Here is a 16,160-nt window from a genome sequence, read left to right as displayed (position 1 = left end):
CGGGACGACTTCGAAAGACGTAGTGTGCATGCGTGCGTCATATTTTTCTCTGTAAAAATATTATTTAATGGAATCACAAGATAAGCACTTACAAGAAACTGTTAAATACTTTCACGAGCCCTCAAATATGTTTAATTGTATTATTTATTTAGGACCTAAAGTAAATCCGAGACACTTCCTCTGACGTGTTTTGGGGGCGTGTACAAATCTCGCGATGTAAACAAGAACGCAAAAGACAAGTCTGACAGTGTTGACACCACCACGGGCATTTATAGAGCGTCACATCCCCGCAGCAAACGCACTAGTTGACTCTGGCTAACAGCCATGAACCTCCCCGTCACTGTCAAAGTGAACTTTAGGGGCAACGTGAAGAAATTTCCAGTCTTGGACACGAACAAAGCACAGTGGGAGACTGTGGAGGCCTGGGTAAGGAGTCATTAAGCCTTGCTGGGTGGCGTTTATGTGGGGACGTTTACATTTCTTGGTTCTGGAAGGCCGTAGCCGAGGCCTACATAAACAAACCTTAACCGGGGGGTAACGTATAAGACGTTTAACCTTCAGTCAAAATATTTAATCCTATTATAATAGATATGTATTAACATATATCACAGTTGGGTCTTTTATACAAACCCCAGTGATATCAATTGCAACTGTATCTGTCATTTGCTCTTGACCTTTCTGTTCGGCCATAAATCAGATGACAGCTTGTAAATAAATAATAACGTTGGAGAATAGCGATTTTCACTCTAATCTGCCTGTAACTCTTCGATGTCTTTAAGAAAGTCTGCAGTTCCTGATGGTGTTTGTTTACATTGTTAGCTGACTTAGTGCCTTTTTATAACTTGTAGATTAAAACTACATTCGGCCTGATCCATTTTCAAGTGAAATATTTTGACGAGGACAACGAGGAGGTAAATAATAACAGTTTAATAACGAGTTTATATCATTTTGATTATATCTGCGATTTCATAGTTTTACATTGATGGATTATATATATTTTTTAAAGTATGAGTTTGACAAAAGTCGGTTGACTATTGTTATAAATCTGTTTTCAAAAGTACTTCTATTGATATTGTCTTCTTATTTTTACAGGTGTGCATAAACTGTCAAGGTATGTAATACATTCAGTCTGTAGTGTTCAAATATTGATATCATAGTGAATATAAAATATTATTGCCTATATTATTTATTATTGTATGTTATTATTATCATCACAGATGAGTATACAGAAGCTCTAAAGGTAAGAACACCAATCTTTTTTTCAGTCACAAGCCAAATCTGAGCCATGCTGTGAAAAGTTATGCCATCATTATAATCATAATTTTAAAAAATCCGCAGGCTTTTAACACATTTTTATTATATTATTTTATTATTATTTTATTTAGAGTGCATTTAAGCAGGCCAACCAGCTACACATTAATGTCTATAAGATGAAGGGTCAGGCAGAAGGTGGTGCAGTGAAGGCAGAGCTGAAAGAACTAAAGATAGATCCTAGACCAGCTCCGCCGTATCGAGCAAGGGTCAAGATGGCAGACAAGGAGACCCAGGTGACCCCCGAGCGGGACTCGGTAAGCAGTTTGCAGTCTTTTAATAAAACATACTATATGCCATCTTTATAGTGTGAGCTGCTTATTAGTTCATGCATATCTTGTTGAATAAGACATTGTGAATAATAATGGACTGGACTTATTACAGGCTGAGATCATTTCAGACTGAGTTGTTTTCCTTGAACAGGCTGTGGCCAAAGAAAACAAAGGGATGAAAACCGACGAGGAAGCAGTACCAACGTGGTTTAAATCCTACATGGACAGGGTACTGTATCCTAAAGAAAGTCTTATAATTTCATAGATCTTTGCTTTGATTTTTGCATGTAACAATAAAATTGCACCTGAGAAAACATGAGAAACTAGCATCTCATAATAAACACATTACTTTCTATTGAATCTGGTCCAAATTGTTGCAAAATTGTTCTCAATCATCATTGCAGTTTAAAGATCAAGTGGTAAGGGAGGTGGTGGACAGGATGTGTAGTGAGTTTTCTGGCCAGTGTTGCACACACAGAGCCTTAGATCCTCCCGCAGAAGAGCCAAGCACCTCTGGCACTCAGAAAGCTACGAGCTCCACCACGCTAAGGGCCTCTAGTTCAACTCCAAATTGCAGTAGTTGTAAAGGACCAGCCACTGGAGGAGGATATCAGTGCAGGTGAGAATGTCCTAAAACGAACAAATGATACTATAAATAATTGATGTAAATATATATACATTAATATAAATATAAATGATAAAATAAAAATAATTAATAAGCACACACTATTTGAAAAAAAAAAAAACTGAATTACATGATGTCGAATGTTAAGCTCAATATGAAACATTTTCCTTCTTCTATGTGCAGCGTTTGTCCATCTTGCATCTTATGTGAGCCATGTAGTCATAAACACGATCCCAGCCACAACCTAAAGAGAACATGGACTCCTTTGTCTGTTCCTGAACGTGGAGTTACTCCAGAACCCAGGCAAGCCAAAATAATCACGATGTTGTGTGTCTTCTAGGGCTGTTCAAATTCAACATTTTAGGAAATGACTCCAATTCCTGTTCCTGGGACTCTAGAATTGATTCCTCACCGTTGTTTGTGAAGAACGTGATCAACTAATCTGAACTTAAAATGGCTATTAAAGAGGAGTCAGGTCCCTCTGATGGAATCGATTCCATCGATTTGGAATTGATTCTCGATTCCCAGCCCTAGTATCTTCTACTTAGTCTGAGTGGTGTTAAGAGATATAATTACACTTGATAATTTGATTAATTTCTGCTCGTTCTCAGGTTTCTGAGGCGGGGTGACAGGACAGTGCGAAAGGCGGAGAGACAGCGGCTAAAAGCTGAGCGGAGGCAGCTTAAGGCCGAGGTGAAGGAGATCAAGAAGAAGCTGAGGCTGGAGAAGAGAGGTCTGCTGTGGAGTGGAGCCTCCAATGGGACCGGCAGCTCGGGCCTTGCCCCCGCTCCCGCCACATCTCTAGGCCCAGGTCCAGCCCCAGCTCCGGCCCTGTGCCCAGACCCTCAAACATCCAGTCCAGAGTAAGGGCCACACTGAGAGGGGTCAGGGCTGGGTTGACCTCCCTACCCAGTCCAGAACAATCATTATCAAGATTATCACATTGTCTGTTATAGTTGAGTTATCGCTGGCAAGTGGATGGAACTACCTCAAAATGCACCCGCTGCCTTTATGTATTACGTCCTTTTTGTACTTTTTTGATATGAGCTACAAGGAAAAGACAGACACTGAAACAAAGCTGTTCTGACGATCCTCTGTGCACTCAAACCAGGGGTCCCAAGGTCTCCTGCTCCACCTTGGTGCCCACAATGACTGCCTTGTTTCTGGATGAGAATCTACCAGATGGCACTTGTCTGGAGCCAGGCACCAAGTTCATCAAATACTGGAAGATGAGGAACACTGGCAACATCAGCTGGACTTCAGAGACCAAGGTACTTTTTGAAACTCACTATAGGTTGAAAAGAATGTGTCTCCACACATTGTGGGCTGCGTTTGCATGTGTGTTGTGTCTTTCGTAGTTGAAGTTTATGTGGGGCAACCTGACCCTGGGCTCACGGGAGCAAAAAGAAGTCGCAGTGCCCTTTCTGCAGCCTGGTCAGGTTGGTGTGGTGAGCGTGGCATTTGTGGCGCCCTTGGTGGAGGGCACCTACACGTCTCACTGGCGCCTGGCACACTGCGGGGTGCAGTTTGGGCCCAGAGTGTGGTGTAGCATTATAGTGGTGCCAAGTGCAGAGCAGAAACCCACCCACTGCAGCAAATCACTGGTGAGTCAACTTTAAACCACAGTACCTTGATGTTTTCAAATATTGCTATTTTAAGGTTTAACGGTCATGTTATAACAGTATTGCGAGAGATTAAATGCTTAACTATCTTCTCTTATAGAGGACTGATCTTTGTCTAATGAGGAAAGATGGCATGTTCTGGTCAGGCACCAGAGATTGTGAAGTGTCTACCAGCTCTCAGAGAGAATACTACTTCCCCTCTGTGGACTTATTGATGGCACAGGTATGTGCGTTGTTGGACACAAAGACACCACTGTATGTTTGTTTAGTGATGTGCGCTTTAGGCCTGTCAAAAAAAAATTTGAATTTCGAATATTTGTCGAATAAAAAACCAAAAAAACCACAGTGAATTTAAGGTCTGCGTCAGCCGTCAGGCAGCCTTATCAGTGGCACACGAGATGCGATGACGATGTATGTGTCATTGATTGCATTTGAATGCTTTTGTTAGCCTATCCAGTTGAACCCACTAGATGCGGCGCTGCTACATTGTTCATTCATATATTGCGGAAAATGAGAGCATCAGTGTGGAGAAGATGTTGTTTACGTCAAAACTGAAACCAAGCCGTTTACACATAACGCATATTTATCACATTTTCTAGAGGGACATCTATCAGCGTTGCACTCGCGTCTCGCAGAGAGCGGCATGTTTAGAAAGCCATGTAAAATTAATGCAAGTTCAACTTTTAAAAAACATGTCTAAAGACGTTATGGCGATTTTTCCCCATCCCACTGTATCTCATGTTTTTAAATGAAGAAAGTAGCCTACTCTTTGTGATTTGGTTTTCGGTCCTTTGTATTAAACTATAAATACATGCATGGTGCTGTTTTTTTTCTAATTGTTTAAGCAACGTTATTAATTATATATGGTCTATAAACATTATTTTAAACATTATGCACTTTTTTCAAAGATAGTCGTGTTATTTTATTATGCTTTGAAGAAACGTGCATAATATTTTGCTCCATGCGCCCTCTTGTGGCCTCAGGAAAGAAGCCAAAAGCTTTTTTCCCCCCTAACTGAAATTATGCCTTTTAAATTTGAATTTAGTTTTTCAGTTATTTTGACAGCCCTAGTGTGCTTAACAACTAATGTCCAAAGTCTTGTTGTTTTCCAGGATCTGTTGTCCTTTGAGTTGCTGGATATAAACATTGTGCAAGAATTGGAGAAAGTCCCAGCCAACACTCCAGCTGGTAAGGCCTCATACTGGTCACAATTATATAATATTTCCTCAGGGTCTGTTCCTCAACGTCATGTGCATAATTAGTCTGGCCTCAAATTGTGTAATTTCCTCAGATATGACCCCCTGTGTATCTCCACCTTTTCATCATGGACCCTTGTTTGGAAAGCATGGAACGGGGCTAAGCAAAGTCGAGGCTGGACATTCAGGCAGGAAAAAAAGTCAAGGTTAGAGCATCTTAAGTGGAATTTGAATGACTGATTTGTAGTTACATCTAACAACCCCTATAGATTAGATCTAAATAATGTCTAAATAGAAGGATAGTTCCTATAAAGTTGCACTAAAGCAGAATTACTCATTTGTTATTCATAAATTCGGAAATCAGTATTTGACATACAAACCACTCAAAAGTTTGGGGTTGGTAAGATTTAAATATTTTTAAAAGAAGTTTCTTACCCCCGTCAAGGCTGCATTTATTTGATCAAAAATACAGTAAAAAAAGTAATATTGTGAAATATTACAGTTTGAAATAACTGTTTTCCATTTTAATGTATTTTAAAATGTAATTTATTCATGTGAAATCAAAGCTGAATTGTCACATGATGCTTCAGAAATCGTTCTAAAATGCTAATTTGGTGCTCATGAAACATTACTTTAATCAATTAATGCTACTTAATATTTTTGTGAAAATGTGAAGCATTTTTCAGAACTATTTGATTCATACAAAGTACAAAAGAACCGTATTTATTTGAAATAAGTGTCACTTTTGATCAATTTAATGCATCCATGCTGAATAAAATAATTAATTTCTTGACAAAAAAAAAATACTGACCCCAAACTTTTGAATTGTAGTTCAAAATGAACTTGTAAGTGGCTTTTGCCAATAAATGATACTACACTTTATCTCATTAACTTTTCTACTAAAACATCATAAGAGTAGCACAAACAATGTACCTGGAGGATAAATTACCTCCAATTAGTTTTTTACATTTAACAAACAGATTTAAAATGATCTTTTTGTAAATCAAAGCCTTTGTGATTGAATCATAGTCTGATGTGGCTTGTTCTCCATTAGTGTTGCAGCCTCAGAGACAGAATGAACTTCTGGACGTTCCCGGCAATGAGGAAGGAGATGAAGACATCAGTGGGACCCAGTTTGTGTGCGAGACTGTGATTCGCTCTCTCACTCTTGAGGAGGAACCAGAGCGCAAGCCTCAACGCAGGGCCTGGCCCAACCTGAGGAGGCATGACGGTGAGCTTCTGTCTGCTGTATAAGTGCTTACAGAACTCAATGCTTTGTTCATTTACCCAATAGATATTTCAGAGGTCACTATCATTTTGTAAATTTTGCTTCTAATTATTTTGCAGTTCATGACACTGCTCGATTTCAGGAGAGATCATTACTGGTGAATAACGACAGACCTTTGGCAATCATAAACAGGCCTGAGGCCCCAGTCCCTGTGCCAAAGCCAGTTAAAACAGAGGAAACTGTCATACCAGGTGTGCATGCTCCTCCTTCGTTGTTTTAAAAAAAAAATGTATGTCACTGTTGCTTAGACATACTGAGAGTGTGCCCTTCTGCTTGGGCTTGCTAAAAATAAACATGCCTTTTCTACTTGAGCTGTACCTTCTTTCAATTTACACTTGGTTATTTTCACAGTCTTTTCGGAAGCATTTATTGGCTCAAATGAAAACCTCTATACCGACCCAGCTGCACAGGACGAGAATGAAGAAGAAGTGGAACAAAAGGGACATGAAAATGATCAAGAAAAAGAGGAAGAAGCAGGAGAGTGGGATGAGGTCAACAGCCAGGTGTCCTCTGCCTCATCAGAGGACTACATTGTCATCCTGCCTGACTGCTTCGATACTTCCAGGCCCCTGGGAGAATCAATGTATAGCTCAGCAATGTCCCAGCCTGCAGTCCCTCTTGCCAAAGAGCCAGAGGCACAGCAAATCCAGAGCATGGCTGAAGGAGAGAACGAGGAGCCCATCCACCTTCCAGCTATTCAAAACAGCCTGAAGCGGATGCTCTGCACCTCTCAGATACTGGACACTCCTCCTCTAATTCCAGAGATAGTACCTCCGCCCATAGCTCTTTCGCCACCCCCATCTCTTCGAACCCACAGGTTAAATCACATTCAGAGAATTAGAAAATAATTTTTTTACTAATTAATAATGCACAGTAAATGCCATATATTATTATACATGGACTTTAATTTGTTTTAATCGCTTTATGATTATTTTGCAGATCAGTGAGATCTCACGATCTTGAGTCAGGACCAGGGGCCTCTGAAGACAACACCTCATATCAACTTGACGATGACTCAAGTGGTGAGTCCCCATGTCTCGGTGTCAGTTGTGTGAAAAAAAAATTTGTAAATCAAATGTTGGTTAGAAGTTTCTCTATTGTATGCAACAGTTAACATCATACTATGTTATAATTTTGGTTGAAAATGTTTATTTATATTTAGCTAACTAACTAAATAAATAAAAACATACTTTATTATTATTATTATTTTATTTTGTGTGTGTGTGTGTGTGTGTGTGAAATTATTGTTTTGGAAGTAGTGTCAAGCCTCTATAGGTTATACGTTTTTAAAGTGTGTGGAGGTATGAAGAATTCAGTAAAAGCAATAAATACAATAAAAAAATATATTCAAAGAGATGTAAAAATTATTATTAAATATTTATTATTATTATTATAGGCAGGCATATATTTCTTCAGTTCTGTACCTTTATTTATTTAAATAATCAGTAAGACATTGTTTGACATTTTAACAAAATGTTGTGTAGTTAAACTAGTTGTGTAGCTTTAAGCCATTTAAAAAAAATGTGTGACAGAATAGCTTGTCTGTTCTTTGCCCTAGGTTGCAGATCAGCTCATTTAGAGGCCCCTGTTAGTGCCTTTGAGACCTGCGGCTCCCAGGATCTCAGGTATAACAACACAGTGAGGTCATTGTTTTGAGCTGTTGTTCTGCTTGCATGCATTACAGGCATCACATTATAATATTTAGTTCAGGATACATGTACATATTCAGGAAAGTGAGAAAGATCTGGTTTTGAATATCTACATAAAAGCTTGATTTCAGCAGAGGAGGAAGTAGCTCTGCAGACAGTTTTTTTCCCCCTGTGGTTGACCAGTGTTTTCTTTGTTGTCATTTTTTTTAAATTCCTTTAAACATGCACACCATTTAGCCAGTTGGGTCGAGTTATGCATGTTCACTTAGCTGTTTCTCTTTTAGTTTTGCTTCATGACGGTTTCATGAGAGTTAATCTCTCTAGTCCTTCTGTTTTGTTGGCACGCTACTATTATGGCATGACCTTTTGTTTCTGTTTTTATTTTTTATTCTTGTGCAGGGCACGTCACGGTGGTCTGACAGAGGGGCTGGTGAAGGGAGCTCTCTCTGTGGCTGCCTCTGCTTATAAAGCACTCTTTACAGGCCAGAGCACACCTGCACAGGTGAGACATTTTTCCTTATCAGTGCACGACACACTAGACCAGAACATAACCAGCCACCATATAATGACTTTCTTTTTATTACACTACTGTTCAAAAGACCTTGGTCAGTAAGATGTTTCTGAAATAAGTATTTTATGCTCACCAAGGCTTTATTTGATAAAAAATACATTCAACGTAATATTGTGAAATATCATTATAATTTTATAATTTAAGTCATTTATTCCTGTGAATATTCAGAAGCCATTACTCTTCAGTAGTCTTCAGTGTCACATGATCCTTCAGAAATGATTCTAATATGCTGATTTGATACGCAAGAAACATTTCTTATCATAATCAATGTTGAAAATAGTTGTGATGCTTAATTTTTTTGTGGAAACCATGTTTTTATTTTCAGGATTCTTTAAGTAAAAAGTTCTAAATATTTTGTAACATTATAAATGTCTTCAGTCACTTTTGATCAATTTAATGCATCCTTGCTGAATAAAACTATCGATTTCTTTCAAAAAACAAATCTTACTGACCCCAAACTTTTGAACAGTAGTATACTATTTCTAGAAAACAACTGTATATGAAAAGTTGGTCCTATAATCATGGTAGTTGCATCATGCCTTGTGTACTTCAGTCTGGATTTTCTGCATTCCTTGTTATCTCTAAATCCTAGCTTTGACATGTGAGTGACCTTCAACATACTAACTTTGGTTTGATTGTCTTTCAGCGGCCTGCTGTTGACCCAGCCTGCGAGGATGCCTCCATGATGGCTGTATTACAGGAGATGGGTTTCAGTAACCAGCCGCTCAATCAAAGGTTGCTGAGGAAGCATCACTACAATTTGCTTGATGTGGTCAACGAGCTGGTGCAGTTGACCGACAGCGAATGGCACATCTCTAGACATTAGGACGCACCGAGCAACCTCAATAAAGTATAAGAATTGTAAACGATTTCATCATGTTGCAGCATTCTGTCAGAACAGGAGTGGGGTAATGGTGAAATATTGAAATGATCTCTGATGGTCTATTGTTAGAGAAATAGTTTGGACTCTCGAAAAAGAGAACTGTATCACTATAACAGACCATAGCTGCAATGATGCAATTACTTGATTGTACAATTTTAGTTTCATGTTTATATAGGACATTATGAATGAGGAAACAACATAAAGTTTAATAAGCAGTCTTAATGCTTTCTTTATTCAGTGTGTGTGCCCACCTAACACGAATAGACTGCTGTTAGCTAGGCTTCAGGTATCTTTTGTACTGCTTGATTAGATAAGAGGATACATTTGAGACAATGCCCAGAGGGTTTCAGTTTGTTTGAGCACTTTTGCCTCTCAGAGGAAAGATATAAAAATAAAAGCCTGCATTGATTTAGTTTTTTGTCACAGTGACCTCTATATTTGTATATCTTATTTTAAATCACACTAATTCATATATCACACTAAGGTGGTGGGCTGCCAAACTTATAGGAATGTGCAATGAGTGTATTAGTCATGCTTAACACAACCAGTGATTGATTGGTCAAAGTTTTTGCTAGGCACCAGTTTTGGTCATTTTCATGTGCAATGTATTACTATGAACTGAAGGCTTATCAACATGGCTTTTTGTGTCCAGCATAGTGAATAAAAAACATTCCATTATCATTTCTGTGTGTTTGAGTTATTTGCATCGCATAATCATAAATGTTCTTGCTATTGTTCAAATCACCCCAATCAGCAAAACTATGTTTGGTTAATGTACATCTGACTCGCTGAAACGATGGAATGTTATAAAGATTAAGATAGTTACTCCTTTAGCCAGCTTCCTCATATGAGACAGGAACTGAGCACAGATTCCCCAACCCACAAGATTTTGTTTTTGGTTATAGTGTTTAAATTATATTTCTGTTAATTGTAAAATGATTAAACAAAAATTTTTCAAATGGTTATTTTTTTTGGATTCCCAAAGCTTTATTGGATTGTGTAAAAGAATGTTATACATGTTGTACTGAAATAATCACAGTAGATATAACAATTTTTTTTTGTCAGATTTCGAAAAAGAAAGAAAAAAAATTATATATATATATATATATTTTTTTTTTTTTTCAAAATTCACTTCTCTTTCAATATATTTTTTAATTGATAACGTTTTTTCTTGGTGAATTCTTTACAACACACATTTAGAAAACCTCTACAAAGGCTTGACACTAATTCCAATATGATAATTCCAATGTATGCAATTTCCCTACAAGATGCTGTAGTATCTAACGAGATTGTATTCATCCGTAGTCCATCAACACGCAGTATCGATTATGAGCAGCAGATGGCGACACCAAACAGCTGAAGAGGAACAAAGAGGGAAGTAGCTGCGTACTCGAAAGCTCCAAGCTCATAAACGAGTCTCGAAGGAAAGTTGGGTGTAGAGTCTTTAATAACTCACGAAACAAATGACCTTAGTCTGTGGGAAAGAGTAAATCGAAATATAAAACAAGAATGTTCCGATGAATTCACGGTAGGTGGAGATTTGACAAACGCATTTAGTAATGTTTTGACACGAGAAGAAGTGTCATGATGATGTTAAGGAAAGTGACATGAATTCGCACAGTCTTTTGTGATTTAAAACTATCCGACATTGTGAGGATGAGTGTGTACTTCTATCTCTCTTAAAATGGTGTTAGTTTGACATATTATGACTGTTTAAAACGCATAATTATTGTTGCCTACCTAGGCAAACCTAGACGCGTTTGGAGCTACAAATGCTTTCTAGGCGAGCAGCAGCTCAATTTATCAGTTGTTTTGATGTTTTACAGCTGGACGAAATAACTCAGCTAACGCTAAATAATTTTAACATTTCATTGCATTTACCGCACAGTCATCTTTAGCTACCATAGTCGTTGTTTGTAACGTAGAATGATGAACTATTGTGCTGCACTCTTCCATGCCACTTTAATTCAAATGTAAATTGAGAGCATAATGACTTGCATAAATATTACTATATAAATAACAATTCTAAGTGAACTTTTCCACTGTCACGGAAACTGTGCCATTTAAGGTCTTTGATCAAATTATGAAACTTTGAATCATTTTCATAATGATCTTTGGAGTTTTATGGTTGTGGAGCTTATTGTTTTACTGTAGCTTTACAGTGTGACCTACAGTGGATGTTTTGGAGACAGTTTGGTTCATTAGTGTAATGTAGAACTAGAACAATACAATCGCTTTTACAGTAACCTTAAGTAAAAGATTTTCTTTGCAATTACGTACCTACAACAGGCAAACCTTAGTGAAGCTGTCTTATTGTTAATTGTAGAGGCCTTTAGTTTTGATCCTGCATCTTCTGGAAATAGAGCAGTATGTCCCAGAATAAACATGGAGAGAAACGGAGGCTTTCCAAATGGTTGGACTATGGCAGTATCAGTGGAGAAGGACAGACGGATCCATGTCCTACCTGTCAGGGCACAGGACGCATTCCGAGAGGCAAGTTTCAGTGGTTGCAAATAACGTTTTATTTGTAGTTTCGACTTTTAAACGCACCCACTCTTATTCTGTCCATCTTTTCTTGACATCCTCAGGTCAGAACCAACTCGTGGCAGTCATTCCTTGTAGCGACCAAAGGCTGAAACCTCACCACACGTCAGTATCACTAACTCTACTTCTGTAATTGTCAGTTTCAGGGATTAATAAAATGTGCTTGTCATGTCAGTTATCTCAAACTAATGTACATGGTTTCATGTCCCACAGGAAACTGTATGTGTTTATATCAGTGGGGCTTTGCCTCTTGATCTGCTCACTGATCCTGTTTTTCCTCTTCCCACGGAGTATGGATATGTCAGCTGTGGAGCTAAAGTCATCTATGGTCTATTTCACTCCAGATAAAGTAAAAATGGTGATCACGGTAAGTGTGTGTAAATGTCACACTAAGATTTGCCTGCTGTATTGCATTATATATAACTTGTAATCCTCTGTCTGTATTATCCATTCTTTAGCATGAAATGAACCTTACCAACCAAAACTTTGTCAGTATCACAGCTGATAATCTTAGTGTGCAATCATTCATTTTTGAGACGGTGGTTGGCAACAACAAGTTCCCCAATGTCACCATACTGCCTCCTCGATCACAGAAAACGGTAAAACTTTGAGCAAACGTATATAATATAAAGCATTTTTCTATGTTCTCATATGCATTAAAAAAATAATTCTTGAAAGTCTCTGATCCTGACAATCAAAACAAGTCTTAAATAAAGATGTCATTCATTTTTCTTTCATCTTTCAGATTAAAGTTATAGCCGACATTGTTATTGAGGACTCTGGCCTTAAGTAAGTAATACTTCAATCAATATTTATGTCTCATCATTAAGGTCTTTAATCATTATGTTCTGTTTTCCACTATAATCCCAATGTATATGACATCATGTAAATTCTCAAGTACTCAAAATATACTTAGAAACTTTCTCTAATGTCTGTTCCTTTTACAGTAATTACTGCAAGTCACATTCCATTCAGATTCACACCTTATTCTTGCATTTGCAGTAAGTATTCATCTTTATTGCATCAGCTTTATTTTAAGATTTCTATTCGCATGCTATTTGACTGAATCACTGAACACTGGTCAGCTCTGGTTGACGTGTTGAAGGCTAGAATTCGGAAGGTTCTCATTGAAGAATTGTTTGAATTCATATTTGGTGTAACTTGTAAATGTATCTAAATGCTATTCACTGTCAGCACTGATTCAACCAATGACTTGTATTTCAGTCCATCTGTAATGTTAAATCATGTTAGAGTATAAACAGTTTATATTCTATGTGAAGTTGATTAGATCTGTTGAATCTTACTGATACATTATAGGAACAGGTTAAACAAGTTTAAATTTAGCCACTGCAGTCTCTCTAAAGAAATATGCAGCAATGTTCATCTTTACATAACACACAAATACTTGGTGTAGCAATAGTGGTGTAAATTTTGATAAATTAACAGATGTAATACAAGCATAATAAAAAATAGAAAGTACAGTATTTCACAGTAAATGCTTGTAATTATGACTGACATACAATAGCTTGTGCTATTCAGTGAGGTCTAGAGCAGTGATTCTCAAGTAGGGCACTGAAGACCACTAGGGGGCCTCAACAAACTTCCAAGGGGAACCTAGAAATTTGCTGAGGTCCCCTAACCACTGTTGTAGACCTTACAAGCACAAGTTATTGTATTCATGTACCATGAAATGTTCCCTAAAGATCAGTTTTTGTTTCAAAGAGCTTGGACCAGCCTAAGATGAAATACTGAGTTAAAAAAAAAAAAAATGTCTTTATAACTCAAATTTGTTACAGGCCATGACACAGAAATGGTCACTGGTTAAACCAAGTGAGATATTATTTTTTTTTCTGACTGTCAGTCATGTGAACTTTATGGACTATATTGACATTTTATAGATAAAGTGCATGACATAAAACAATACACGCCCATAGTAAAATATGTAAACTACTGTTCAAGTTTGGGGTCAGTTTAAAACCACTGTTTTCTATTTTATTATATTATAAAATGTAACTTATTCATGTGATGGCAAAGGTAGATTTTCAGTAGCCATTACTCCAGCCTTCAGAGTCACATGTTCCTTCAGAAATCATTCTAATATGCTAATTTGATGCTCATATTATTATGATCAATGTTGAAAATAGTTGCGCTGATTAATATTTTTGTGGAAACTGATAAATTTTTTCATCATTCTTGATGGATAGAATGTTTAAAAGAACTGCATTTTGATCAATTTAATGCATCCTTGTTAAATAGTGACAACAAAATATTTTTTGACTATTTTTATTAATAATTAATTAAAATGTTTTATATATATATTAAAGGGGTCATATGACATTGCTAAAAATGAACATTGTTTTGTGTATTTGGTGTAATGAAATGTTTATGCAGTTCAAGGTAAAAAAAAAACAATTTTCCACATACTGTACATTATTGTTTCTCCTCTATGCCCCGCCTTTTTGAAACGTGTCGATTTTTACAAAGTTCATTGTTCTGAAAAGCGAGGTGTGCTCTGATTGGCCAGCTATCCAGTGTGTTGTGATTGGCCGAATTCCTCAAGCGTGTGACGGAAATGTTACGCCCCTACCATACTGTGATGCCGTGTCCCGGCGCGACGAGACAAAAACATTAAAACCCATTATAAACGAGGCATTTGTTGCATCCAGTGGGGACATAATTACTGATTGTAATGACTTATACTGTCTTTTTACGCGTTGCATCGCGTAAACATAAAACCATGTCTGCATTTGTGATCGGAGAAATGACAAACAACTAGTACTGCTCTACACTGCTCAAAACTCGCGTTTGAATTGTCAGTGGCAAATTCTTTAAATATAAAAACTTACTTACAGGCTGTGAGCATTATTTGTCAGAACACCGGCATTGTAGGCTACTCTCCCAGGAAACAGTCCTTGTCCTCCGTAAAATGCGCTGCACACATCTGAATATTTGGTTTGCACTGTTCTGGAACAGTCAACTTAACCACTGATTTCTAGTCCTGTTCTCTTTTGGAAGGCCAAACAAAGTAGTTTCGCTTTCACAACAAAACACAGTGTCTCCAAGACATGGCGGCGGCAGCAACAATACTACAGCGAGAATCGAAGTTACGCCTTCTTTCTTTGGGTGGTATTATGCAAATCTTCCCACACAGTGATGTAGACTTGTGTGGGGGCATGTTTAAACGAGGCGTTTTAGGAGGGCGTGGACGAGTCTTAACTTTTATAAAGAATATCTCTTTGGATTTGATTCTTTAGTCTTTGCAACTTTAGGGATCTTATCTATTCATGAACAGCTTGTAACACTCCAAAGAGAAAGGAAAACTTGAAATCGCATCATATGATATGACATTATTTATTTTGGGTTGCAAGTACTTGTACCATACATACTCAAGGATAAATCGAATAAGTATGTTCTACTTTAAACTATGCATTTAACCATGTCACATTTAAGTGGTTGGTTTTATAGATAACATTATAAAAAAACAATTAATATTTAGTATTTAATGTAAAATTCTTTGTGTTCTCCACAGACTGACTATCAAAGTCTCCTACCTGTCCCATTCAGAGCAGATGTCTACGGATGCCTATGAGTATATTGACTGTGGAGTGAATTCAACTGTGCCTCATTACTTCCCTCTGCTTTGAGACAAAACCATTGCCAATGTATGGCCAGGAATGCTGATGTTATAAAAATCAGAATAGGCTGCTTTCAAAAATATTGTCATTTTATGCCTTAGTTTACTACAGGTCATTTAAATGGTTTTTGACTATAATGATAGAAACATGATACAATGTAAATATCACTGAAATAATGAATGTGTGCCGTTAACTTGGACCACTTTTCTTGTTTGTTGATTTGTTAATTAGTGTTTACATAAGATAAATGTGTTTTAAATTTTGCACAACACAAAATTGCACATTAAATGACCTATGTTTTATTTGGTGAGAATTATTGAGTAAATCCAATCAGAACTGTTAGACTAGACACCCAGTTCTGTTTTAATTAGGATTATGAAACCCAATAATAATGTCCGGTGCTTGATGAAATACACCTTGATATTGCAGTTGGTGGTATCCAGTAGTCTGGCCTTCATCTTCACCATTGCTGTGAATACTGCAGGGACTAGAGCAAATGAAGCACACCTCTTATGTAGATGCCGCCTTTTCTGAATCATCTCCACCTTATAAGCTTTTTAATTA

The 16,160-nt window shown here is 37.3% G+C and overlaps 2 protein-coding genes across 4 annotated transcripts; both read left to right on the top strand.

Annotated features, from left to right (window-relative positions):
* Positions 1-198: 198 nt before the first annotated feature.
* LOC107582742 (next to BRCA1 gene 1 protein-like) lies at positions 199-10,095 on the top strand. Its single transcript, XM_016268713.1, has 21 exons — positions 199-426; positions 849-911; positions 1,093-1,111; positions 1,218-1,240; positions 1,386-1,568; positions 1,735-1,812; positions 1,988-2,202; positions 2,392-2,511; positions 2,820-3,071; positions 3,320-3,479; positions 3,567-3,812; positions 3,931-4,053; positions 4,943-5,018; positions 5,122-5,232; positions 6,081-6,257; positions 6,374-6,505; positions 6,666-7,131; positions 7,254-7,336; positions 7,873-7,939; positions 8,363-8,465; positions 9,181-10,095. The coding sequence occupies exons 1-21, from the start codon at positions 325-327 to the stop codon at positions 9,358-9,360; spliced, it is 2,979 nt and encodes a 992-aa protein (XP_016124199.1). The 5' UTR covers positions 199-324; the 3' UTR covers positions 9,361-10,095.
* A 655-nt stretch (positions 10,096-10,750) lies between these two features.
* LOC107582743 (transmembrane protein 106B-like) lies at positions 10,751-15,898 on the top strand. 3 transcript variants are annotated; one of them, XM_016268715.1, is made up of 8 exons: positions 10,751-10,945; positions 11,781-11,910; positions 12,006-12,066; positions 12,175-12,328; positions 12,420-12,560; positions 12,707-12,750; positions 12,909-12,962; positions 15,491-15,898. In XM_016268715.1, exons 2-8 carry the CDS (start codon positions 11,787-11,789, stop codon positions 15,603-15,605), a joined length of 693 nt encoding a protein of 230 aa, XP_016124201.1. In that variant the 5' UTR covers positions 10,751-10,945; positions 11,781-11,786; the 3' UTR covers positions 15,606-15,898. The 3 variants fall into 3 exon arrangements, with proteins under 3 accessions (XP_016124201.1, XP_016124200.1, XP_016124202.1); XM_016268714.1 differs by having other exon boundaries at positions 11,744-11,910; XM_016268716.1 differs by lacking the exon at positions 10,751-10,945 and having other exon boundaries at positions 11,846-11,911; positions 12,002-12,066.
* Positions 15,899-16,160: the final 262 nt, after the last annotated feature.

This window comes from Sinocyclocheilus grahami, unplaced genomic scaffold (genome assembly GCF_001515645.1).
Source record: "Sinocyclocheilus grahami isolate Dianchi unplaced genomic scaffold, SAMN03320097.WGS_v1.1 scaffold47.1, whole genome shotgun sequence".
Classification (NCBI taxonomy): Eukaryota; Metazoa; Chordata; class Actinopteri; order Cypriniformes; family Cyprinidae; genus Sinocyclocheilus; species Sinocyclocheilus grahami.
This window is presented reverse-complemented; position numbering and strand designations above follow the sequence as displayed.